Raw genomic sequence first — 25,727 nt, forward strand, 5'->3', positions numbered from 1 at the left:
TGTAATGTAATGTGCTCTTGAAAAGTCATAATTCTGTTTCCTATAACAGGCATATTGTTTTGAACTTTAGCTACTGTTAATCTTAAAATATGTGTATTAAAACCAAAACAAAAATCCTAATAATAAAACTAAATCATAATTATTAATGTAATAATAGTCTATAAGGAACCAAAAACAATTAAAAACAAAAACATTCAAAAATGTATTGTCCCTGTTTTTTAAATAGATAATAACAAATGAGATTTTCGTAATATTTTGACCACTCAAATAGGAAATGTCCCCAGTTTCCATTCACCTAATTCAAAAATAGATGCCTGTTTAATTTAAATTACATGTAAAATAAAGATATGTTATGTTATATTGTGATGTAATGTTTTTTTCTGGAAGCGACTAAAGAACAAAGTAATTTTATCAGCTGAAAGGCAGAATACAAATGTTTTTTATTAAGTTAGACATTATATAACAGCTTCAGGTTGTGTTTTAGTGTTGGTTACATCTCCCACATTGTCCCACACAAATTTAGTAATCGTCCCACACGTCAACACGATCACATGAGAATGCGTATCAATAGTACGAGTTTGTAATCTCGTAGAATACATACGCCAAAATGAGTTTTGGCGTGCTTATGGTAGCCTACGCAGTTTTTATAAAGTGCGTATCATATGCACGCGAAAAACTGCGAAGCACGCCAAAACTCATTTTGGCGTATATATTCTACGAGATTACAAACTCGTACTATTGATACGCATTTTCGTGTGATCGGGCTCTCATATATATATCTCATCATCAGCCTTGCACTTTCATGTTGTACTTTGCACCCGCTGGCAATCAAGAAAGGGGCAGAGTTTAAACGATGTTATTTTTTTATTTATTTATTTATTTTAAGTTCAAATCCTCACAAAACTACTCAGCTATTGCAAACAAGACCACATTGTCGCATTTCGGAAAAATCGAAAGAAACCTATATAAACTGATTGGCTTAGAACTTGGCATGTTTTCAGCCATTTTTCAATTTTCAAGTATTCATTTTTGTCTAATGATATGTTGCATTCTTTCTTCAAATTTATATCTAATCTTGAAGTGAATAGATGGTTATTATACCTGTAACAGTTGGCTTCGCTAGTTATAAAATGCTTCATTGTGCTACTTGTTGAGATTTTAATATTTATATATTGTTGAGATCAGGGGCGTCACTAGGCCCTTTTTAGGGGGGCTTCAGCCCCCCTAAACTTCTGCCCAGCCCCCCTAAAAAATATTTGATTAATAAATTTTTGATCGCTTCAGTCCCCTTTAAAAAAACTCATTTGAAACGGCGGCAAGCTGCGTCAAGTTTCGGCTCCTCCCCTTATCTGAGTCTGCTTGGATTTAGCGCATTTTTCAATCTGCAGGGGCGCCGAGCAGAGCGAACATCAGAGAGCACAAGGTGTGTGTCGTGTGTGCGTGCATTTATCAGGGGCGGCGCCAGCCGATTTTGCCGGGGCTTCAGCCCCGAATGTTTTGAGTCAAGCCCCGAATGTAATGACTGTCACTGAGAAAATATGAAACTGGACAATAGCCTATGTAAACCCCCGAAATCATAAGTTGCTTTATTTCATTGCGCTTTGGCTTTGCATATACTGCATACAGCCTGTAAAAATAGACCTTAAAAATAATCTAGCCTATAGAATACATTTCTTTGCTGTCGGTAGCCTATGGGCTACTCCGTTTCTTCCTCTCTGTTGAATATGCAGCAGGTAGGGGAGGAGCTAGCACAGTCAACCGCAAGAGTGCGAGACAGTCAGCAAGCAGGAATTTCAGGTTAGAGGTTTCTTAACAGTGCTCTCAAAATATAATTTTTCTTAACACATCTCTCTATTAAAATACGTTAAGCAGTTCAATACCGCTTTTCTACAGTATCCGACCATACACCGGCCGCGCTTTCTCTCTCTCGCACATTTGCGCACGCGATCAGCTGGTGATGATCAAAATAAAAGCTCAAGGATTTATCTTTTAAAAAGAAATGAGTACAAAAGTATTGTAAAAAAAGATGTTTGAACCCTTTTTAATGTCCAGGTACAAGTCAATGCTGTTTCTTTGTTCAATTTGCACACTGTACATGTGTTGAAGCTCTTAATTTTGAGTTTCCAGAGTGCACCAGATTGATGCATTTAACCTTAAAATGTACAAAATTTTCTTCCTGGGGAGCATGCCCCCGGACCCCCCTAGAGCTGGTACGTTCAATAAAGTTTTACAAATTACAGTGTCAAATAATGTACATTTTCTGAACAAGAATACGACAACAAAAGCTCCTTTCATGTCAGTAAAGCTGTTAATAGAAAATTAAAATGTCTTTGGCCAAACATAGATTTGGGCTAAGCCCCGAATGTTTACAATGTCTGGCTCCGCCCCTGGCATTTATTGATAGATTGCTAATGCTATGATATTACATCTGCATCGGTGCAGTTCTTTGTCATAAATGCATTGCAGTTTACATAATGTAATGTTACTGGAGCATTGGGAGCACACGGGACGGCTCGGTTTCTCATCCAATACAAATACGTTTCGCTGCGTTCACCTTCAGCCCTTGTGTGATAGTTGTTTTTTATTCCTACAAAAATGAAGTGATTAACACCCATGAAAACATACTTTAGATTCAGAAAACGATCATGATTTATTTTAATTTACTTTTTACAATTACAGACATATTATAATGTATTTTGACATTACATTATGCAGCCATGCACAGAAATGACACACATCATTGTCTGAAAGCACTAGATGGCCCAGAGAGAGAATGTGGAGTTATTTTGTTTTGTATTATTAAATATAGTAATAATGAATCAGGAGAAGTGTCATGATACATAAATTAGAGTAAGCGTAGAGTAAAGGGATTTTTGATTTTCTTGATTTATACTATTTATACTAGATTTGTACTAGATTTATAGAAGTGGCAAATTGATAATTCATGTTGTTATTTTTAATAAATAGAAATAAATATAAAACAGATTAATCATATTGCCAATAGACAATTACATTAATACATGGTTTGTCTATATTCTTAATGAATATTAGCTGGTTAGTGAAAATACTTAAAATGACATCAATTTTCATGGGGTGACTTTATGAATATCCAACCGTATTGTTGATTATAAAGGCTAAAAAGCTAAAAAACTAAAATAATTTATATTTCATTGTAGATGGATATACGACATTTTTTCTTGTCGTGCGGGAGTAGGTCTGCAAATGAGCAACAGTCAGTCAAATAATATTTTTTTAATCATACCCTTATTGGGGGCTGAGCCCCCCTAAAATCAAAATCCTAGAATCGCCTCTGGTTGAGATTATAATTTTTTCTATTTAAGCTAAATCAAAATGACTTCTGTTAATGTAGCCTTCCGTTATCAAAGTTTATTGTTATGAATTTTCAAAAAAAAAAAAAAAAAAAAAAAAAAATTAATTATATAAAGAAGAGTTCTTTCAACTTAAATCAAAATTAAGTTGAAAGAACGTTTAAGGGACATCATTTAAACACGTTCCTCTATCGTCAAGAAAACTGGACATATTTTACGTTGCCATACGAACACTGAATATTTGGAGAACGTTCTTATAACAAAATTCTGTTAGCTACTGGAGTTCATTCATGATCGGGAGTCGATGAAGTGCTCAGCTACTGTTTGACTTGCTCTGCTTATTCCAGTTGTGAAGAGCATCATGACAAAGGCTATGAATTCTGCCATTCCAACATGTCAGTACTCTTAAAACCGGTTTTGGCCAATATTTTAGTGTGATTTAATTTAATTTTGGTTAATATTTTAGTGTGATCACAGCCCAGCATTTTTAAACGTAATCTATTTTGTGTTTTATTAATGTGAAATACAGCATTAGCAATGTCTAACTCATCCGCAGGGGTTATCTGAGCAACTTTTTAATAGAACGATGAAATAAAAAAAAAGAAAAAAAAAAAAAACGTGAAAAAAAAAATATTATGATGACCATGTCATTTTTAAAGGTTGTGTTATCGAAATAGCAGTAACTAAGTAAGACCTTATGCAACTCTAGTTCTTTTTTTAAATATACATTTATTTCACAGTCACATGACCGTTGTCCAGCGACCTCATTGGCTTAAACAAAGTTTCACTTCATGTCTGCAACAAATAAAAGAGTAAATTTTAAATCTGCACGATTATCTTTAACAGTCACATGAATTCACATTCTTACGAAAAAAAAACAAAAAAAAAAAAGACATGGATTTGCATTTCCTGGTAAGGTTTTTGAAAAAAAAAATAATAATAATAACTGGATTTGATAAGACAAAGGTTTATATTTTACTCATTGTAAAACGCACATTTAAAATGTTCTGATATAATGATACTTTTGTGTTGATAAAAGTGTAAAAGTAACTATAAGTTAATTTAGGCTATAGCACGTTAGTTGCAGGCATATATGTTTAAAATCAAAGTCTCTCAAAGAAATTGTTGGTTATTTTGGGGCTTTAGCAAGCATGACATCGCTGAGTAACCGGTTAAATCTATCTGATGTGTTTCAGTCGCAGAAGTCTCCCTGCAGAAGCGCCATGGGACAGGGTCGAAGGAGAGTCTGCGCCAGTTCTGACACCGATGTCGAGACGAGGGTCCTGGTCATAAACACCGGCGGAACCATCGGAATGATCTTGCATGACGGCGGTAAACACCATCTGCTGCGCTTTCACACCTGACTGCACAAGGGTTCATACAGACAACGAATACTGAACAGCACTGGCACAGTTTTTCAAAGAATTATAAGGATTCATAGATATATTGCACACAGAAAATTGCAAAATTGCAAAAAAAAAAAAAAAAAAAAGTTAGACTTTATCTTATGTTGTAATCTGAATTATATAATGATAAAATGAATGCCACACCTATTCTATGATATAAACAAAATGAACACTGTGTCCGAATTACTTTTACTTTTTACTTTCTATTGTTTTATAGACCAATCAGTAAAAAAAAAAAAAAAAGTTAGTAACACTTTCACATTGACTCTTAGCATAACTGTTCGTTAAAAAATAAATATAAAACCCACCGGCCTAAAAAAAAAATGCAACACCCTCACATTATAGGCTAATTCACAGAGGCTGTCACTTTGCATATCGTTTCATGCGACTGTTTGAGTCCTATTCCAAATGACAGAAGCCGCTTTTTGTAAACGTAATTTCATAGGCCTAATTTAAGTGGCTAATTAAAATAGTGTGTATTTTATTAAAGTAATTGTGGTTCGGTGTTGTATAAAAAGAACAGTTCACTAGACAAATAAAACCATGCAAGAGATTAATTCTCTTTTCTTTTTCTCCTTAACTTAATCTTAAGGAGCTTTGAGGCTTCAATTGAGGAACTGGTGGTACAATTAAGGATTCAAGGTTACCTATTAATTTTAAAAGAATCAGTTAAATTACGCGGTTTTATTCGGAGACATCATTTGGACGCAACTGCTATTTTGTGTATTTCTTTCTTCTTTTTTTTTTTATTTAAGAAAAACATGTTTATGTTTAATGTTCGTGTGGCGTTTAAACGAGTTTCTGTTATGCTGAAGTTTTTATCAATACTATTGTGCAGAAGAGCTTAGGTTATGGATAAAGCCCAATACTGTGATGTATGTTGCTCAGTGCGCAATAGTTGCTATGTCATTGCAGTTGCAAGTTTATTATTGTGCTCTAGCTGGAGAGACTAAAAAATACAAACAGGTCATTTCCGTTTGCTAAAAGTCTACTTAAAATAAAAAAAGCACATTTCACTAATAATATTAAATTAATTGTCAGACTAAATAATTTAGGAGATTTTACATTATTTATTGTAATAGATTGCGCTAAATATATATATATATATATATATATATATATATATATATATATATATATATATATATATATATATATATATATATATATTTTTTTTTTTTTTTTTTTTTTAAGTAGATATATCGCATAACATTTTCTTTAGGTCATGTTCAGCGCCGCATACGTCTGTTTTGTGTGCGGAGTAATGAAGTAAAAATTATTTTAAACTCTGTTTACCGTTTCATGTATTCTAACGATCCTACTCTCATTAATGGAGTTGAGCACTCAAAATATAATGAGTCATTATCTAGAAGTTAAACAAAAATTAAGCTATATGAATTTGGGTTTAAATTAGTTTAATTAAAATACTTTTTGAACACTTTACATTGGCCTGCTACGTTAATGGCAACGAGGACTTAGGTGAATAATAATCCCTCTATGAATTGTGTTCTAAATTTCAGAACTCATTTTTGGAGAAAATATTTTCGCGATAACAGTGATCAGTGATGGACGCGTTCCGTTGTCGAACGGCCAACGGCCAAAATTGGATATTTTATTTTATTTTATTTATCAAATTGACCTCGTGCAAATTGATCAGTAATAAATGCAATTAAAAATACTTAATTACTTGTTTGCATATGATGCATTTTATAAAGCACCTCCTGGAACCTTTTCAGTTTGACAGAATGTTACTTCAGGTAGTTAAACTTAACATTTTCTTATGATTACTTGCTACATTCCAGATTACATCGGACTCTTAATGCTTTTTGTTATCACTTGGAATATCTGAAGGCTAGGATTTTATCAGTCATGAGAACAAAACACATTTTGCATTGGGACAGCTTGATCAGCTTGACAGCAGTTAACTTATAGGTTCAATCATCTCATCCATAACACCTGATTCAGCTCATGAGCTCATTAGTAGAGACTGCAAGACCTGAAATGGGTGTGTCAGATACAGGGAGACATACAAAATGTGCAGGGCTGTTGGTATTCCAGGTTTGAGAACCACTGTCTGAAACACCCATTTCAGGTCTTGGAGTTTCGACTAGTGAGTTGTTGACCTGAGTCAAGGAGTCATGGAAAACACGCAGTATTGGGGGGCTCCATGAATGTGGTTGGGAAGCCCTGGTATAAGGTATAAGGTATAAGGTGGTATAAGGGCTTCAGACATTCATCACATCGAAGGTGTCCTCATACTGAAGGCTGTGCAGCGTCTTGTTCCCTATTCATGGAACCAAGGTTACATACGAGACATTCTTTAACAGTGGGAAAGTCAGTCAGGAAGATAGCAGGCCTAAATACTTGATGTAACAGTGAAGATAAACAGAAATAATAATAATAATTTTGTTTATCAAAGGCAATATATTAGGACTGTTTAGTTTGTGTTTTATATATATATATATATATATATATATATATATATATATATATATATATATATATATATATATATATATATATATATACATACAGTACAGTCCAAAAGTTTGGAACCACTAAGATTTTTAATGTTTTTAAAAGAAGTTTCGTCTGCTCACCAAGGCTACATTTATTTAATTAAAAATACAGTAAAAAACAGTAATATTGAAATATTATTACAATTTAAAATAACTGTGTACTATTTAAATATATTTGACAAAGTAATTTATTCCTGTGATGCAAAGCTGAATTTTCAGCATCGTTACTCCAGTCTTCATTGTCACACAATCCTTCAGAAATCATTTTAATATGCTGATCTGCTGCTCAAGAAACATTTATGATTATTTTCAATGTTGAAAACAGTTGTGTACTTTTTTTCCTTGATGAATAGAAAGTTCAAAAGAACAGCATTTATCTGAAATACAAAGCTTCTGTAGCATTATACACTACCGTTCAAAAGTTTGGAGTCAGTAAGAATTTTTATTTTTATTTTTTTGAAAAGAAATTAAAGAAATGAATACTTTTATTCAGCAAGGATGCATTAAATCAATCAAAAGACATAAATGGCAGTAAAGACATTTATAATGTTACAAAAGATTAGATTTCAGATAAACACTGTTCTTTTGAACTTTCTATTCTTCAAAAAATCCTGAAAAAAAATATTGTACACAAATATTTTGTACAATTGTACACATTAAATGTTTCTTGAGCAGCAGATCAGCATATTAGAATGATTTCTGAAGGATCATGTGACACTGAAGACTGGAGTAACGATGCTGAAAATTCAGCTTTGCATCACAGGAATATATTACTTTGTCAAATATATTTAAATAGTACACAGTTATTTTAAATTGTAATAATATTTCACAATATTACAGTTTTTTACTGTATTTTTAATTAAATAAATGTAGCCTTGGTGAGCAGACGAAACTTCTTTTAAAAACATAAAAAAATCTTAGAGGTTCCAAACTTTTGGACTGTACTATATATATACAGCTATGGAAAAAATTAAGAGACCACTCCAAGTTCAGAAATCAATGTTAAGTGGTCTCTTATTTTTTTCCATAGCTGTATATATACACACACACATACAGTATATATTATTGTTATTAAGTTATTATTAATGTTAATAGTAATTAGTTATTAACTCGCTACTTGAGTAGTTTTTTTCATCGGATACTTTTTTACTCCTATAAAGTAACTATAAAGATTATTACTTTTACTTTTTACCCACCTCTGACTGCAATTATAAGCCTATAAAGCCATTTAATTCTGCCCATGCACAATAACACAGCTTCAGAAATCTCACAAATTTCACTCTTTATCTTTATTAAAATCTTATCTGGGTCCAAAGAACTCAGATACATTACAGAGGAATGTACTTTCAATCTGTTATTGAGTTACTATTTAGAGCTGTGTTATGATAAATGTTATGCGAAATCTGTTTGGTTACTGACATTCTTCCAAATAGAACAAAGAAATTCATAAAGGTTTGGGCAGTGCTGATAAATGCTCTCTTGAGTGTTTCTTAAAGCGATAGTTTACCCAAAAATGAAAATTCTGTCATCATTTATTACCCTCAAGTTCTTTGTTTCTGCTGAACACAACGGAAGATATTTTAAAGAAAGTTTGTAACCAGGCCGTTTTGGGGCACCACTGACTTCCATAGTAGAAAAAAAAAATACTATGGAAGTCAATGGGGCCCTAAAACTGTTCAGTTTAAGACATTCTTCAAAATAGCTTCCTTTGTGTTCAGCAGTACAAAAAAAGAAATAAAAATTTAAACAGGCTTGGAACAACTTGACAGAATTTTCATTTTCGGGTGAACTATCTCTTTGTTTTCCATGTCGCAAACAAGAAGTCTGTAAAATAAATAAATAAATAAATGGAAATGCTTTATGCTGCTCATTTTAAATGATGTTTTGTTAACAAAAGTAAAGGGGAAGCACATTTAGATAATCAACCAATTTTGCACAGGTGGAGCACATTCTGATAATCTATTCAGTTTCGAGCATCCCAACACCTCAGTCCTAACTATTCCTATCCCATCTTGGGATGTAGGGGAATTCTCAGGGTTCAGGCTAAATTCCCTCAGACAGCAAGCCAAATATGCATACTCTTATTCAATCTGATTATAAGTGAATAACTCCATACACATGTTTGCTGTATGACTCAAGCTTTAAGTCCACATTTGTGTATATGGCCATATGCCACTTATGCTGTCGTATGGTACAGCTTCTTCAAAGCGCTCATGAAATGCTAAAATAAACTGATAAAACAGGATGCAGCAACTGTGCCAGGGGTTTTCAATCATGCAGCACTTACTGTTGTACACATATGAATTTGTTGTCAAATGCTTTTCTTCTATATTTGCAGTTCTGTCTCCAGAACCAAATGCTCTTGTTAAAACTCTACGCACACTGCCCATTCTGCATGATGAGAAGTACGCACAAAAGACAAAGCTGTATGAAAGTTACAAGCCTGAGGAGAAAACACTGGTGCTGCCGTAAGTTCCCATGAAAACATGTAATCAAGTTTGTTATTTAAGGAGGTAGCTCTCCGCTGATTTTGATCAGGACCCAGAGTGTCATGGTAAATTATTTGGTGATGCCATAGCAAAATCAATTAATCATGCACAAGAAAAAAAAAAAAAAACTGTACAAAGTTACCACGAACTTTACCATATTTAAACATACTAAGTACTGACAATTTGCTGAAAATTTGTAAATGCTTAAAGGGTTAGTTCACCCAAAATGAAAATTCTGTCATTAATTACTCACCTTCATGTCATTCCAAACCTGTAAGACCTTCGTTCATCTTCTGAACACAAATTAAGATATTTTTGATGAAATCCAAGAGCTATCCGACTCTCAATAGACAGCAATTGAATTACCACTTTCAAGTTAATTAAGCTAATTTGAGTCAGAGAGCTCTCGGATTTCATCAAAAATATCTTTAATTTGTGTTCAGAAGATGAACGAAGGTCTTACAGGTTTGGAATGACATGAAGGTGAGTAATTAATGACAGAATTTTCATTTTTGGGTGAACTAACCCTTTAAAGAACAGTTGATGTGCAGTGTACAAGCCTAAAAACAACACTATTTTGTATTAGTATAACACCATAAACCTTTGATGCCAAGAACAAAAGTTATTGTAAGAACTTTCTCCTCCTTTTTAAAAGTTGATGTTTATTTAATATGGCATCCTAACTAAGTATTTATGTATTGTTTAAAGCCTTTTATTATAGCATTGTTTTTCCCTTACTTTCTGTGATCCAATCAGAACAGTTTTGTGATACATTTTGCTTACATTTGCTTAACCTCAGACGATCCAAACTGGACAAGAGGGTTGTGTATACGTTTTTAGAGTACTCTCCCCTGCTTGACTCCAGCAATATGACTCCAAATGACTGGATCACTATTGCAAAAGACATTGAGGTGCCTTTTTTTTTTTTTAACCATCTCTACACTCACAAAAAAAAGCTGGGTATGGACAAACCCAGTGATTGGGTTGTTTTAACCCAGTGGTTGTGTAAAATGTTTGACCAACGTGCTGGGCAGTTTTATTTAACTTAACTATTGTTTAAAATGACTATATGGCTGGCTTAAATGAACACAAAATAGGTTGGAAATTAAAAATCAGACACATAATTACTAGAGGCAACAATAATAATCAAAAGGTGAACATTTATTAATAAGCAATTTAATGTTTATTATTTAATTACTATCTGTTTTATTTTAACTTTTGTTCATTATTGAACATAATAATAAATGTTAATTTCCAACATATTTTGGGTTTGTTTTAAGCAAGCAATACAGTAATTTTTTAAGCAATAGTTGAGTTAAATAAAAACTACCCAGCAGGTTGAGTCAAACAGCTGGGTTAGAACAACACTGTGTTTGTCCATTTTTAACCCAACTTGGGTTATTTTGAACCCAGCATTTTTGAAGTTTCCACCCCCCCACTTTCGACAGTCAGTGCTGAGAAACATTTGTCTTGTTCACAGAAATACTATGAGGAATATGATGGCTTTGTTGTTCTGCATGGCACTGACACCATGGCTTACACCGTCTCTGCCTTATCATTCATGTGTGAGAATCTGGGAAAGCCTGTCATCCTCACTGGCTCACAGGTAACACGTTTTAAAAAGGTATTTTAAGTGAACTATTCCTTTAACTAACCATTTTATGTGTGGCAGGTGCCCATCTTTGAGATGAGGAGTGATGGGAGGGACAACCTGTTGGGGGCGCTGTTGATTGCAGGACAGTTTGTCATCCCTGAGGTGAGAGATATTTCTTTTATATCCATTGCAAAAGCAGTATGATACAAATATTCAAAATATTCGTATATAGTGTTATTGAATATAAAATAAATTTTATGAGTTTGCAAGTTCTCCCCATATTTCCTCTGTGTGCTCTGGTTTCCCCACAATCCAAAAACATGCTGCACAGGTGAATTGGAGATGCTAAAGTTGCCCGTAGGTGTGAATGAGAGTGCGAATGTCTGCGTGTGAACTAGGGCTGCAGCGAAAAATCAATAATGAATATCATGACGACAAATGTCATTTTTGATTCGTCACGTCTGCCCACCATGCACAAAAATCTTCCACCAGTAGTGTCAAATAACAGCACTGAATATCAACGCATATCTAGGTAAAAAAAAAATTCTAGGGACTTAAAATCTTTATTTTAAGCTTCAAGCTAACATATTAGCATAATGTTTAACATGGCTTGCCTGTCAGACACTTTGAAAGATGTGTGTGCTGTTTAATGTGTGAGATATGTCTCCTGACCACAATTGTATGGTTATATCCTCATCTGTAAATGTTACAGATTCACACGAGTATTTCCATTTTGCATGAAGGCTCGTCCTGAGTCCTGGCATTCTGTATTGAACTTCAAACTTCACTGAATAATTAGTCTCGTGTAGGAATGATGGCAGAAGGTCTGGACTCTGAAAGCTGCGATATTGGCCAAAGACCGCCCAAGAGGATGTTTGACTGACCGCAACCAATCACAGTTCGTTTTGTTCCACGTCATGTTTAGGGGCGAGAAATGTAAAGTCGACGTCCCAACAATAACAGACCGGCGTGCATCTACTAAATTATTACACAACACACAGTAAAATCCCCAGAGTTAAATCAACTCTGCTCAGAGTACATATGGTCCCTCTCTAAATAGTGTTAAAAAACGTAACACTGAAGCAGAATTAAAGTTAATGAGATAATTAACCCTTAAATGCATACCTCGGGTCTTTAGTGACCCGGGTCGTCATTCACTACCCTCCTCCTCGTTCATTTTTAAAAGTTAGACATCAACCTTCTTGGTATTCCTCAATCAATTCATTGTAAAGAATATAACAAGAAAAAAATCATAAAATTATAAAAGAATGCCTGTTTTTGTATCCATTTTTTCGTAAAAATTGTATAGGGTCGCAAACGACCCGAGGTGTGTATAAGTGTACGTATATTTTTTCTGCACAACAATAATTGAATCTTAGATGACAGAATAAGTGCAATTCACCTTTATTCCACAAGGTGGCAATGTCTGATACACAATGCTGAAGTGACGACTCATTTAGACAGAAAACGAAATAATAAAAGAAAAATGAAATGGCTCAGCGATTTACTGCAGAGCAAGTACTGAACGCAATGAATGACTGTAACTGTTACTGGATGGATCTGGTGAAGCTGTTAGCGATCGAAATATTGATTTTGAAGATGTTGAAAATTATATAGTTCTGAGAATATGTTTGAGATCACGATTGGGCTCATATTCGCGACCTCAACCATAAAACTAGCCTATTATTTGCTGAATGTATACGGAAATGAGCTCTGACGAGGACAGTGATGATGGCATAAAACATCTGCTCAAACGGAGCCCTTTCAAGCTCCAAAAGGTAACAAAATATGATTTATTTTATTCTTCTGTAATTGTTACTCTAATATCAGAGGAGTTTTATATTATCACGACAGGTAGTGATCCTTCCGTGTTAGATATAGATCCGGGTCGATAAAGACCCGAATATGTAAGAATGATTGGCGAAACAGTCATGCATTTAAGGGTTAGGCAATTAATAAGGCTGTGACTGATGTCAGTTGTAGTTCTTGTGTTTCTCTTTTCTTCAGTGATTCTGCTTGTTAACAGCAGGTGTTCATCACTAATGAACAATCATCACTTAATTAATTGTTTAATTATCTCATTAACTTTAACTCTGCTTCAGTGTTATTTTAACACTATTTAGAGAGGGACCATATGTACTCTGAGCAGTGCCCAGAAAGCTAATTAAAAAACATATTTAAAACAGTTCATGTGACTACAGTGGTTGAACCTTAATGTTATGAACAAAAAACAAAACAAAATAGCAACTTAATTCAGCAATATCTAGTGATGGGCTATTTCAAAACACTGCTTCATGAAGCTTTCTGAATCTTTTGTTTCGGAGCGTGTATCAAACTGCCAAAGTCACATGATTTCAGTAAAGAAGGCTTTGTTACTTCATAAGAACTTCGAAATTTCAATGGTTCACCACTGGGGGTGTGACTTTATAACACTTACACATAATATATAGCATAGATATACATATATTCAATATATTTTTTCATAGCATTCTGTTGGGATGTTTATTTGAAGGACAGCATGGGACAGGATGTGGAATATTGTGTTTTGTCAATAAAAAAAAGAAAAAAAAGAGAATTGGGCTTTTTATCCAATAAATCGATTAATCGAAGAAATAATTCGCCAACTAATCAATTATCATTACATATAATAACATAATCATTAGTTGCAGCCCTAGTGGCCCTAGGATATGATCAAGCTCCCTGCGACCCTACAGAGGTTATGCAGTTTGAGGAATTGATGAATAGATGGATGGATGGATGGATGGATGGATGGATGGATGGATGGATGGATGGATGAAAAAATAAATTTTACTCACAAATCTTGTAGTACATATTTAGCTGTTTAAATGGTCAAGTGTATGGTTCAAATCAGTCAGTACATGTTTTGATGGTCCATGATAAGATGAAGCACAATAAAGAGACATATAAAATGATTAAAAAATGTTTGAAATGAGTAAGGGACAAGAAAATAGATTTTATCTCTTTATTTCTCTACAGGTTTGCCTCTATTTTCACCATAAGCTGTACAGAGGCAATCGTGTCACCAAGGTGGACTCTGGAAGCTTTAAAGCATTTGCCTCACCAAATCTTCCGCCATTAGCCAGTGCTGAAGTTGACATCACTGGTAATTTCAGTTCTTCAAACATTTATGGCTGCATCACTCAAAAATATTAGAGTACTTGAAATCTACTACAGATTGTAAGATACGTAAATGTATCTCGCAATTTGTAGCGGATTTTAAGTAGCTTACAGACTGTGTCACAAGACAATGCTGCCAATGCTTGCAATTTCATGTCAACTTCCCATTACTGATGTAATTGCACTAATGTCTATATTCTGATGTAAAAATGATCATACCTTATTGTTTAGTTAACTGGGACACTGTGTGGCGACCAGGCACAACTGCCAAATTCACCGTCAACACACAAATGAACCTCAATGTGGGTCTCCTGCGACTCTTCCCAGGGATCACTACTGATACAGTAAGGCTGGGTGGTAATATGCCACATATTTTGGTCAAACATCTTTAATGTTGAGTGACAAAACATTTGAAGTAAATTGGAATCTGATGATGAGAGTTGATCTTCCATGCAGACGTTCTGATTTGAACATATCATAGATTTGCTGTAGGGGATTGTTTAGGCAGTTGCTGTTGATTTGCTGTTATTTCTTCAGTAACACTTTACAATACGGTTCATTAGTTAACATTAGTTAACATGAACTAATAATGAACTGCACTTATACAGCATTTATTAATCTTTGTTAATGTTAATTTCAACATTTACTAATACATTATTAAAAGCTTGTTAACATTAGTTAATGCACTGTGAACTAACATGAACAAAGAATGAACAACTGTATTCTCATTAACTAACACTAATGAAGATTAGTAAATACAGTAACAAATGTATTGCTCATTGTTAGTTCATGTTAGTTAATCCATTAACTAATTTTTAACAAATGAACCGTATTGTAAAGTGTTACCATTTCTTCTGTATGTGATGAGACAGCTAGCCAAGTCTAACCATCAAGTAGCATCAGAAATATTCTTGATTTCATCTCAAATCTCAGGCCTGTGAGAAATGTCTTTGGGTGTGCTGGTTTTTGGTAGCTTGTTTTCCAGATGTGCCAAAGCAGGCTTGGGGTCCACCAGAGCTTTAATTTAATCTTCATCGTCTTTAATTCTTTTCTCCATTGTGCCACACAAATATTTATATATACAAACCCGATTCCAAAAAAAATTGGGACACTGTACAAATTGTGAATAAAAAAGGAATGCAATAATTTACAAATCTCATAAACTTATATTTTATTCACAATAGAATATAGATAACATATCAAATGTTGAAAGTGAGACATTTTGAAATGTCATGCCAAATATAGGCTCATTTTGGATTTCATGAGAGCTACACATTCCAAAAAAGTTGGGACAGGTAGCAATAAGAGGCCGGAAAAGTTAAATGTACATATAAGGAACAGCTGGAGGACCAATTTGCAACTTATTAGGTCAATTGGCAACATGATTGGATATAAAAAGAGCAATAGTGGAGCAATATCAGAAAGGAGTTTCTCAGAGAAAAATTGCAAAGAGTTTGAAGTTATCATCATCTACAGTGCATAATATCATCCAAAGATTTAGAGAATCTGGAACAATCTCTGTGCGTAAGGGTCAGGGCCGGAAAACCATACTGGATGCCCCTGATCTTCGGGCCCTTAGATGGCACTGCATCACATACAGGAATGCTACTGTTATGGATATCACAACATGGGCTCAGGAATACTTCCAGAAAACATTGTCGGTGAACACAATCCACCGTGCCATTCGCCGTTGCCGTCTAAAACTCTATAGGTCAAAAAAGAAGCCATATCTAAACATGATCCGGAAGCGCAGGCGTTTTCTCTGGGCCAAGGCTCATTTAAAATGGACTGTGGCAAAGTGGAAAACTGTTCTGTGGTCAGACGAATCAAAATTTGAAGTTCTTTTTGGAAAACTGGGACGCCATGTCATCCTAAAGACTAAAGAGGACAAGGACAACCCAAGTTAATCCAAAGTTTGTTAAAAGTTTGTTAAACCCAAGTTTGTTATCAGTGCTCAGTTCAGAAGCCTGCATCTCTGATGGTATGGGGTTGCATGAGTGCGTGTGGCATGGGCAGCTTACACATCTGGAAAGGCACCATCAATGCTGAAAGGTATATCCAAGTTCTAGCACAACATATGCTCCCATCCAGATGTCGCCTCTTTCAGGGAAGTCCTTGCATTTTCCAACATGACAATGCCAGACCACATACTGCATCAATTACAACATCATGGCTGCGTAGAAGAAGGATCCGGGTACTGAAATGGCCAGCCTGCAGTCCAGATCTTTCACCCATAGAAAACATTTGGCGCATCATAAAGAGGAAGATGCGACAAAGAAGACCTAAGACAGTTGAGCAACTAGAAGCCTGTATTAGACAAGAATGGGACAACATTCCTATTCCTAAACTTGAGCAACTTGTCTCCTCAGTCCCCAGACGTTTGCAGACTGTTATAAAAAGAAGAGGGGATGCCACATAGTGGTAAACATGGCCTTGTCCAAACTTTTTTGAGATGTGTTGATGCCATGAAATTTAAAATCAACTAATTTTTCCCTTAAAATTATACATTTACTTAGTTTAAACATTTGATTTGTCATCTATGTTGTATTCTGAATAAAATATTGAAATTTGAAACTTCCACATCATTGCATTCTGTTTTTATGCACAATTTGTACAATGTCCCAACTTTTTTGGAATCGGGTTTGTATACAGAGACACAAAAAATGATAATCATATGCTGGTTAACATTAGTTTTATTTTTAAATATTTATAATAATGTAAGATTATAGCCATATTACTAAATAATGTTAAATTTGAAAAAGGAAAACCGTTGGGGTACGCCAATCCGTATAGATAAAATCAAGTCCTGTCTGCCATTTTTTTCTTGTTCAGTTTTCTGTTTCACTCAGAATTACATTACATTATGGAAAATCTATAAAATGGCTTGTGAATGTTTAATAATAAATGATAAATTAATATTGACATGCAAGTTTTCAGATGAGGAAATGAGGTCTATTTTCACATCAGGTCAAGGCCTTCTTAAAGGCTCCCATGGAGGGTGTCATTTTGGAGACTTACGGCAGTGGTAACGCCCCTGATAACCGCAAAGACTTGCTGGATGAGATCCGTAAAGCGACTGAGAGAGGACTCGTCATTGTCAACTGCACTCAGTGCCTCAGGGGCACAGTCACAATAGCATACGCTACTGGCCAGGTATGGGAGTTTGCTTGAGAAAGACCTAATGTGGGTGTAATCCAGAAGTGCGTACTTATTTAATTTTCCCTCTCAGGCTCTGAGTAATGCAGGTGTGGTAGCTGGGTTTGATATGACTCCAGAAGCTGCTCTTTCAAAGCTCTCCTATGTGCTGGCAAAACAAGACATCAGTACAGAAGAGAAGAAGAAGGTAAAAAAAAATGACTGTGAAAAATACAGAATCTAAATATAAAACAAAGTGAAAATTTTGCTTCTCCCAGGACAATTTGCACAGTACAGTGTAAGTAATGTTACTTTATGGTTTCAAAACATGTTATTTATTCATAAGATGATGAGTCGCAATCTGCGTGGTGAGATGGTAGCTGACCTGGAGGGTGCAAAGCTCTCTCTCAGCGACAGTCGCTTTATTCAGGTCATCGCCAGGTCCCTCAGCATTGGCTGTAAAGAGGTGAGTAGGCCAGACCTTCTAATCTTGTTATTCTGGTTGAGTTTGTATAGCCCCATAATGAACAAGCATATTCAGGATCAGAAGAGGTTGTGATTAACAGTTGTAATCCACCATAATATTATTGATGTCCTTAGGAGCTTGAAGCCATACGAAATGCGCTAATGCCCACTCTGGCCTGTGCTGCTGCTAAGAATGGAGATACTGAGGCTTTAGAGGCCATAAGGCAAATGGTAAGCATTTGGGTGTTTGCCTTTGCAATGACTGTACTGTGTAACTCTTTGTTTAGAGCAACTCAACATCTAATAATCTGGCATCTTTTGTTAAAGGAACACTCCACTTTTTTTGAAAATAGGCTAATTTTCCAACTCCCCTAGAGTTAAACAGTCGAGTTTTACCGTTTTCGAATCCATTCAGCTGATCTCCGGGTCTGGCGGTACCACTTTTAGCATAGCTTAGCATAGTTCATCGAATCTGATTAGACCGTTAGCATCGCGCTTAAAAATGACCAAAGAGTTTTGATATTTTTCCTATTTAAAGCTTGACTCTTCTGTAGTTAAATCTTGTACCGACGGAAAATAAAAAGTTGTGATTTTCTAGGCTGATATGGCTAGGAACTATACTCTCATTCAGGCGTAATAATCAAGGAACTTTGCTGCCGTTCCATGGCTGCAGCAGTGCAATGATATTATGCAGCGCCAGTGAGCCCCTGCTTGCACAGGGAACGTGCCTTGCAACCATGTAGACGTTTGTTAGAGACGCTGCGTAATATCATTGCGCCTGATTGATCAAAGATGGCCGTCGAGTGAAATGACTTGTCTGAAAGGGACTTTGCTTAAATGGCTCGCTTTTTTACAGCAGATTTTGTACACAAACAACTGACAGTCCTGATCTATGATTTTCATTTACAATAATAAATCTTAAAATTCAGAATTAAAGGGTTAGTTCACCCCAAAATGAAAATTCTTTCATTAATTACTCACCCTCATGTCGTTCCACACCCATAAGGCTTTCGTTCATCTTCAGAACACAAATGAAGATCTTTTTGATGACAGAATGCTGTCAGATTGCCTTCCATTGACTGCCTTTGCAGCTACCACTCTGATACTTCAAAAACGTCATGAAGAGATTGGAAAACTAATCCATATGAATCGAGCGGTTTGGTCCAAATTTTTTTTGAAGAGAATCGATTGCTTCTTATGATGAACAGATATAATTTAGGCTTTTACTCGCATGTAAACATTGATCATCAAACATAAGCAGAAGCTCAACCGAACCTGAATAATGCACAAGAACAAGTGCTGCGTAACCAATGAGGCTCAATCTTGTTTTACGCAGCACGTTTCAGCTTCCAGAAGAGGTTTGCTTTTGTGCGTTATTCAGGTTTGGTTGAGCTTCTGCTTATGTTCGCTGATCAATGTTTATATGCGAATAAAAACCTAAATTATATCTGTATAGTTGCAAAGGCAGTCTATGGAAGGAAATTCTGCAGCATTCTGTCATCAAAAAGGTCTTCATTTGTCTTCTCCAAAGATGAAAATTTACTCACCCTCATGAAAAAGAGGCATAAGAAATTATGCTTTCTTTTTTACTATTGTTGTTCTTTGTAGGGCACTGACTTGAGCATGGCGGATTATGATGGCCGAACACCGCTTCATATTGCCGCATGTGAAGGACATCTGAAAGTGGTGCAATATCTGCTGAGTAAAGGGACCACCTTCTATGTCAAAGATCGCTTTGGAGATACACCCCTTCGCAATGCCATTCACTTCAGGTAAGAAGGATGGTTTAGCTTGATACCTATTTGCATTATATGCATTAGGAAGCTTGTAAATGTGTATATAACTGAATGCTTTGCTGTACCTGAAAGCTTTTTCTCTGTTTTCACCACAGCTAATGTGCAGATGTGTGTGGGCATGTTGTATAACATGTTTTATCATGAAACATATTTCTTCCCTTTACACAAACTGACACCGCTAAGGTTCTTAAAGTCATCTAGAGGTTTCAGTTTTTATGTTATTACTATTTTAGTTTGTCCACCTAATTTATAGAGCCATTTGACAGTATTTTTGTGCTGTAGGTGCGAAACTTTTAGGAAACTTATCCAAGATGTAGGCTCGTGAATTAAACTGTGAACACAAATGTCATTAACTTAAAGGGATAGTTCACCCAAAAAGGAATCCCATTGATTTAAAAAATTATCCCACGAGTTACTCACCCTCAAGTCATCCTAGGTGTACATGACTATCTACTTTCAGATGAACACAACTGGAGATATTTAAAAAATACCCTGGCTCTTCCAAGCATTATAATGGTAGTGAACAGGGGGCATGTTTTGAAGTCCCAAAAAAATGCATCCATCCATCATAAACAATAATCCATATGGCTTCAGGGGGTTAATAAAGGCCTTCTGAAGAGATGGGTTTTTGTAAGGGAAATATCCATATTTAAAACATTACAAACTAAAATAACTAACTTCTGGCAGATGGTCTACACACGTAAAGAAGATAGTCATATAGAATGGCTTGACGTTTAGCAAATAAGATTATTTTAATTTTTGGTGAACTATCCCTTTAAGACATGTCACTTTTCTGTGTCGGTAGGCATAAGGATGTTGTCGAGCTGCTGAGGAAGAGTGGAGCTCACCTCTCCCAAGATGAATTGAAGGATACTGAAACAGAGCTGTGCCGGTATTTCCCCCACTCTCACACACACATACACACGCACTCCTCTTCACTCTTCATCCTTTCCGTAATATTTATTTGTTTCATATAGATATTCTGGTGTGTCTTTTACAGTCTTGCTGCAAGTGGTGACTTGGAGGGATTGAAGATTTGGAAGTTAGCTGGGGTTAATATGGCTGTGTCCGGTTATGATGGAAAGACACCTATTGAAGTGGTAAGTTAATGGGGATATGTGTGGAATAGTACACAACCCAACAACCGGTGCCTGCAGTGACTTGTCATTTATAAAGTTGTATGAGTAGATTTGTGGATATAAGGCATTTTCTTGTTCCTCGTTTGTACGTTGCTTCGGAAAAAGCGTTTGCAAAATGACATTGTTAATGTGAACTTGTCTTCTATGTCAACAAATATCAAACATGTATGTTAAGATATGTTGATAATGTCATTCTTCCTGTAATCATGAATTGGCCTCTCTCACTTTCAGGCAAGAGCCTTTGAACGTAAGGAGGTTGTGGAGTTCCTACAGGCTGCTTAGGGCCAAATTCAGGTATGAAATATATGCTTAAAATAACACATGTGCATATAGCAAATTATAATTACTACCATCTACTACTAACCCTATTACTATTACTAAAAGGATTTTTACAATTGAAATACATACACACACATATATTATATATATATATAATTCATATGTTGTTTTTCTCTGTAATGAGGTAGTGTGTATTTAGTGGACTGTGTTTAACAAATAAAAGAGTGACCATTAGTTCCACAAACACGGATGTATATACTGTATAGTGATATAGAAAAAACAGCACTAGTATCAGCCGATTCTCAGAACTTGGCACACAAAATGTATTACAAAGCCTTAAAACAAACAATTAATCGTCATAATTGAGTTATTTTTTAAAATGAGTGTAGGAGTGTTAATTAAATAACTCCTAACTGCAGTCACACTTCACAAGTTGCATCCCAGATGACACTATGTACTTATGCACATGTATTCATCCATGTAGTGTATGAATTTTATAAGGTTATTTTGTCATTAAACATCAGAGTCTGGTAGTCCCGCCCCCTCTGTATTTAAAACTGTGACAGTTGAGTGAATGAAGTGTCCAACATTCCACACTTCGTTAATTTAGTGCATCATCAGGGTATTTAAAGTGCACATTTTCTTTTTGGAATTCTCTGTGAACACACTACTCATAGGCTACTTAAAAACGTCATAGAATAGAGCATAAGTATGCAAATTGGGACACACCTACATTGACTTAAGACTGCAGAAAAATGCTTACATTGTTGTTTGTTCTGTCTGCTCTCTAGAATGGCGAGTTTATCGAGCTTACTTGGCCAACAAGATCCTGAGGCCGTCCTGCTAGCTGTCTCTTTCTGCCATTATCATCTGTCCAGCTTCTCATTTTTAGCAAAAGTAGCTTTAAAAAATTAGGTTCCCCCTTGGTAGCTGGTTTGGTGGCACGCTGTGTACTCCGCATAGAGCAGCAGTACTATCAGTATCAGCTTGTTATTTTTTCTACTTTCCCTTTAAATTAAAATTAAATGACATCATATAAAACAGTCATCACTTCTTTGGAGGAAAAACAACTGTGGTGGATTTTTAAACATAATCATAATTAACTAACAACTGACATTTCTTTTTCCCTACAGGCCTAACATTTAACTCTTGAGAATAGAAAAGTATTCACTAAGACTGAGTGTGTTGTAACAGTAGAAATTTTGGTAACACTTTATTTTACAGTGCCGTAGTTACATGTTACTACATGTACTTACAACAGTAGTAACAGCAAATTATGCATAATTACAAGTAACTAACCCTAAACCAAACCCTAACCCTAAATGTAACTCTATAGTAAGTACATGTAGTTAATTAATATTACTCAGTACTTATTTGAGTAATTGTAACTACGGAACTGTAAAATAAAGTGTAACCAAAATTTTTGCCATGCCTGCTAGACAGCATTCAAATATAAAAAATCTGTAATAATCCCTTGACATATTGAGTGATTAACGAACTATTAACCTCGTGATTTTGATGGGACTGTGATTCAGTGATTCTGATCTAATTTTGCTCTGCTAGTAACAGAGGAAGTATAGAGGTTTGTTTTGCTCAAATCTGAACCAATCATATTAGACTGATGATAATGAGTAATATATCATGTTATTTTGACTGTGTGATGTACCTGAGGTCTAATAAAAACCTGCTGTATTCTTTTTGCTGGTGAGATTATTATGAGAACTCTTCCGGCCGTGATTAAAGGATTCAAGGACATCAGCTGGAGTCAGTGTGGTTCTTATGCTGTGCAGCTGACTAGACACTAGAGAATCTTACTTTCATACTCAAGTGATAGTGTTTTAGTGGAGCTCTAGATCTTATTCCCAAGTTATAGTGCTCAAACAGGTTGAGACATCTACCGACTCGAACAGGTAGCCTATTGAAGTGCGCTTAAATTCATAGATGTCATGGACACCCCTTTAACTTAATTCAGGTGCGTAGGGGAAAAACTACCACACAACTTTGTAAAGTGATTGAGATACTCTATTTTAATTGTCTATTTTTACCAATTTTATCTTTCAAATTTGATGCGGTCAACTTAAGTACATAGGTACTTGAGTAAGATGAGTAAAATTATTGTCGTCATTAATTACTCACCCTCATGTCGTTCCACATCCATAAGCATTCATTCATCTTCGGAACCCAAATTAAGATATTTTCAATGAAATCCGAGTTTGTTTGTTTTTTAATCCATAGAAAGCATCGTAGTTAGCTACCACATAGGTCCAGAAAAGTAATAAAGACAGTTAAAATAGTTAACGTGACTAGTGGTTCAACCTCAATTAAATGAAGCGACGAGAATACTTTTTGTGCGCAAAAAAACAAAAAAAAAAAACAACAAAACGCTGTTTATGTAGACAGTGCAGGCTTCCGTGTGCTACGTCAGAACGCTATCATAGACATAATAGGTTGTTCGAGTACCGTGAGACCGATTGGAGAGCTTGGAGAGACGACTCTTTGCTTAATGTCATACCTTGATCGGTCTGCACAGCGCTGATGCATCTCAAACAAGACTCAGGGATGACGTGTTTTTGTAGACCAATAACCCAGAAGTTAGTGGTGCACGGGTTCCCTCGATCAAAAGCCTATGCATTTTTCTCATAGACTTTTGGAAAATTGCAAAAAATAAGCTCTGTGTTTAACAAAGGGTTATGACTCTTACACATTTTGTCTATCAAGATAATCTTTACAAGTTAACACAACATACAATTTGAAGCCTAAATAAAGTCGTCAGATAAAAAAAGCTAACAGTAGGCTATAAACGGATTACAGCAACGTCACCACCACCAAGCTTCCTCAAACTTTATTTAAAAAACGTCTTTATTTAAAAACATGCTCGCTGATTATGATCTGCGCAGTGTATGAATACTTATCCACTTTTTTTTATGAGAAATGCTGTCCAAATGTTCTGTTTGTCATGATGACCTCTAAAGTCCCCGCCATAGGAAGTAGGCCCTTTTAGCAACTGCCGTTTTTAAGATACAAGGTTTAAAAAAAAATGACCAGCTGGTTATAACTGGTGTGATTAATGTCATAGATCAAAACGTGAAAATATTTAGAGGCTTTGTTAACCACAGACCTTATTTCGGGCGATTTGGCAAAAACCCATTAAAAAAACCCATAGATGTTAGGGCGATGGAACTGGAAGTCCTAAAATGCCAACTAGCCTACAAAAACACGTCATCCCTGAGGTACTCTATAAATTCATAGAAATAATAGAGGGTATGCACGTGACGTCACCACTGGCCGTTGTGACTGCGGTTACGCCCACTGAGTGGCAAATCGGTTTTCACCATGAAAAACAGACAAAAAACATCTAAAACGGGAAAGAGCTTTGCGACCGACTGTACAAAAAGATTTGACAAGAAATGAGGTAGGCTACATTTTTACCAACTGCCGAAAGCTACAGAAAAAATAAGCAAATTGATCGCTGCAATTCACAGAAGCAACTACTCCAGGCAAAGAAACATGGATTTGCAGTTATCATTTTGTGTCAAAATGTTGGATTTTGGGTTAAAATCATACCCTATTGTTATATATTGTATTGACAACTACAGTTAAATATTTACCATCTACTGCATAATTGAGTGTTTTTAAATAAACACTGACAAAAACTATACTTTTAGGGCTGGATGATATAGTTATATAACATTAATATTAGTGATCACTCGGATTTATACCTACCTATTTATATAAAGCGTTCACAGGCAAATTTGCTTTATGTCCCTGGCGTCGAAATCAGCTAACACACGACGTAACAGTTACGTAATGTATTCGTACTTTTTGGTAATGTCATGACTTACTAACTGACAACGTAACTACGACGTCGCATGCCAGTAATTTCATTACCTTCAGATTACCATCTCACAACGTCGTCAGTACGTTCTCCTAACGTTATAAGATTACCCAGAACGTTCCAGATACGTCCTCTATTCGTAATATATTGGTAATTCCATGACTTACTAGTAACGTAACTACAACGTTGTATGCCCGTAATAATATTACCATCAAATTACCATATCACAACGTCGTCAGTACGTTCTCCAAACGTTACAAGATTACCAAGGACGTTCCAGATACGTCCTCTATTCGTAATATATTGGTAATTCCATGACTTACTAGTAACGTAACTACAACGTTGTATGCCCGTAATAATATTACCATCAAATTACCATATCACAACGTCGTCAGTACGTTCTCCAAACGTTACAAGATTACCAAGGACGTTCCAGATACGTCCTCTATTGGTAATATAATGGTCATTCCATGACTTACTGGCAACGTAGCAGCAACGATCATGTGCTCGTAATTTCATTACCATCATTTACACATTCTTTATATGTTATTATTACCAGAATTTGAAATATAAAACGTGTAATTAAATGTCACACACAAGACT

The 25,727-nt window shown here is 35.4% G+C and overlaps 1 protein-coding gene across 10 annotated transcripts in view; it reads left to right on the forward strand.

Annotated features, from left to right (window-relative positions):
* LOC137013663 (60 kDa lysophospholipase-like) overlaps window positions 1-23,038 on the forward strand; it is a 57,527-nt gene extending 34,489 nt beyond the window's left edge. For 9 of the 10 annotated variants that reach the window (XM_067377635.1, XM_067377636.1, XM_067377639.1 and 6 more), the window contains 16 exons: window positions 4,526-4,661; window positions 9,593-9,722; window positions 10,543-10,654; window positions 11,224-11,349; window positions 11,416-11,499; window positions 14,335-14,461; window positions 14,707-14,819; window positions 17,443-17,628; window positions 17,705-17,818; window positions 17,957-18,076; window positions 18,211-18,306; window positions 19,684-19,847; window positions 20,677-20,763; window positions 20,872-20,971; window positions 21,242-21,304; window positions 22,081-23,038. In XM_067377635.1, the coding sequence (XP_067233736.1) occupies window positions 4,526-4,661; window positions 9,593-9,722; window positions 10,543-10,654; window positions 11,224-11,349; window positions 11,416-11,499; window positions 14,335-14,461; window positions 14,707-14,819; window positions 17,443-17,628; window positions 17,705-17,818; window positions 17,957-18,076; window positions 18,211-18,306; window positions 19,684-19,847; window positions 20,677-20,763; window positions 20,872-20,971; window positions 21,242-21,292 (1,746 nt within the window). In that variant the 3' untranslated portion in view covers window positions 21,293-21,304; window positions 22,081-23,038. Of the gene's footprint in view, window positions 1-4,172; window positions 4,242-4,525; window positions 4,662-9,592; window positions 9,723-10,542; window positions 10,655-11,223; window positions 11,350-11,415; window positions 11,500-14,334; window positions 14,462-14,706; window positions 14,820-17,442; window positions 17,629-17,704; window positions 17,819-17,956; window positions 18,077-18,210; window positions 18,307-19,683; window positions 19,848-20,676; window positions 20,764-20,871; window positions 20,972-21,241; window positions 21,305-22,080 lie in introns of those variants that run through there. The other variant, XM_067377640.1, reaches the window with a different exon arrangement.
* The last annotated feature ends 2,689 nt before the right edge of the window (window positions 23,039-25,727 follow it).

Source organism: Chanodichthys erythropterus, chromosome 23 (genome assembly GCF_024489055.1).
Source record: "Chanodichthys erythropterus isolate Z2021 chromosome 23, ASM2448905v1, whole genome shotgun sequence".
NCBI classification, from domain to species: domain Eukaryota; kingdom Metazoa; phylum Chordata; class Actinopteri; order Cypriniformes; family Xenocyprididae; genus Chanodichthys; species Chanodichthys erythropterus.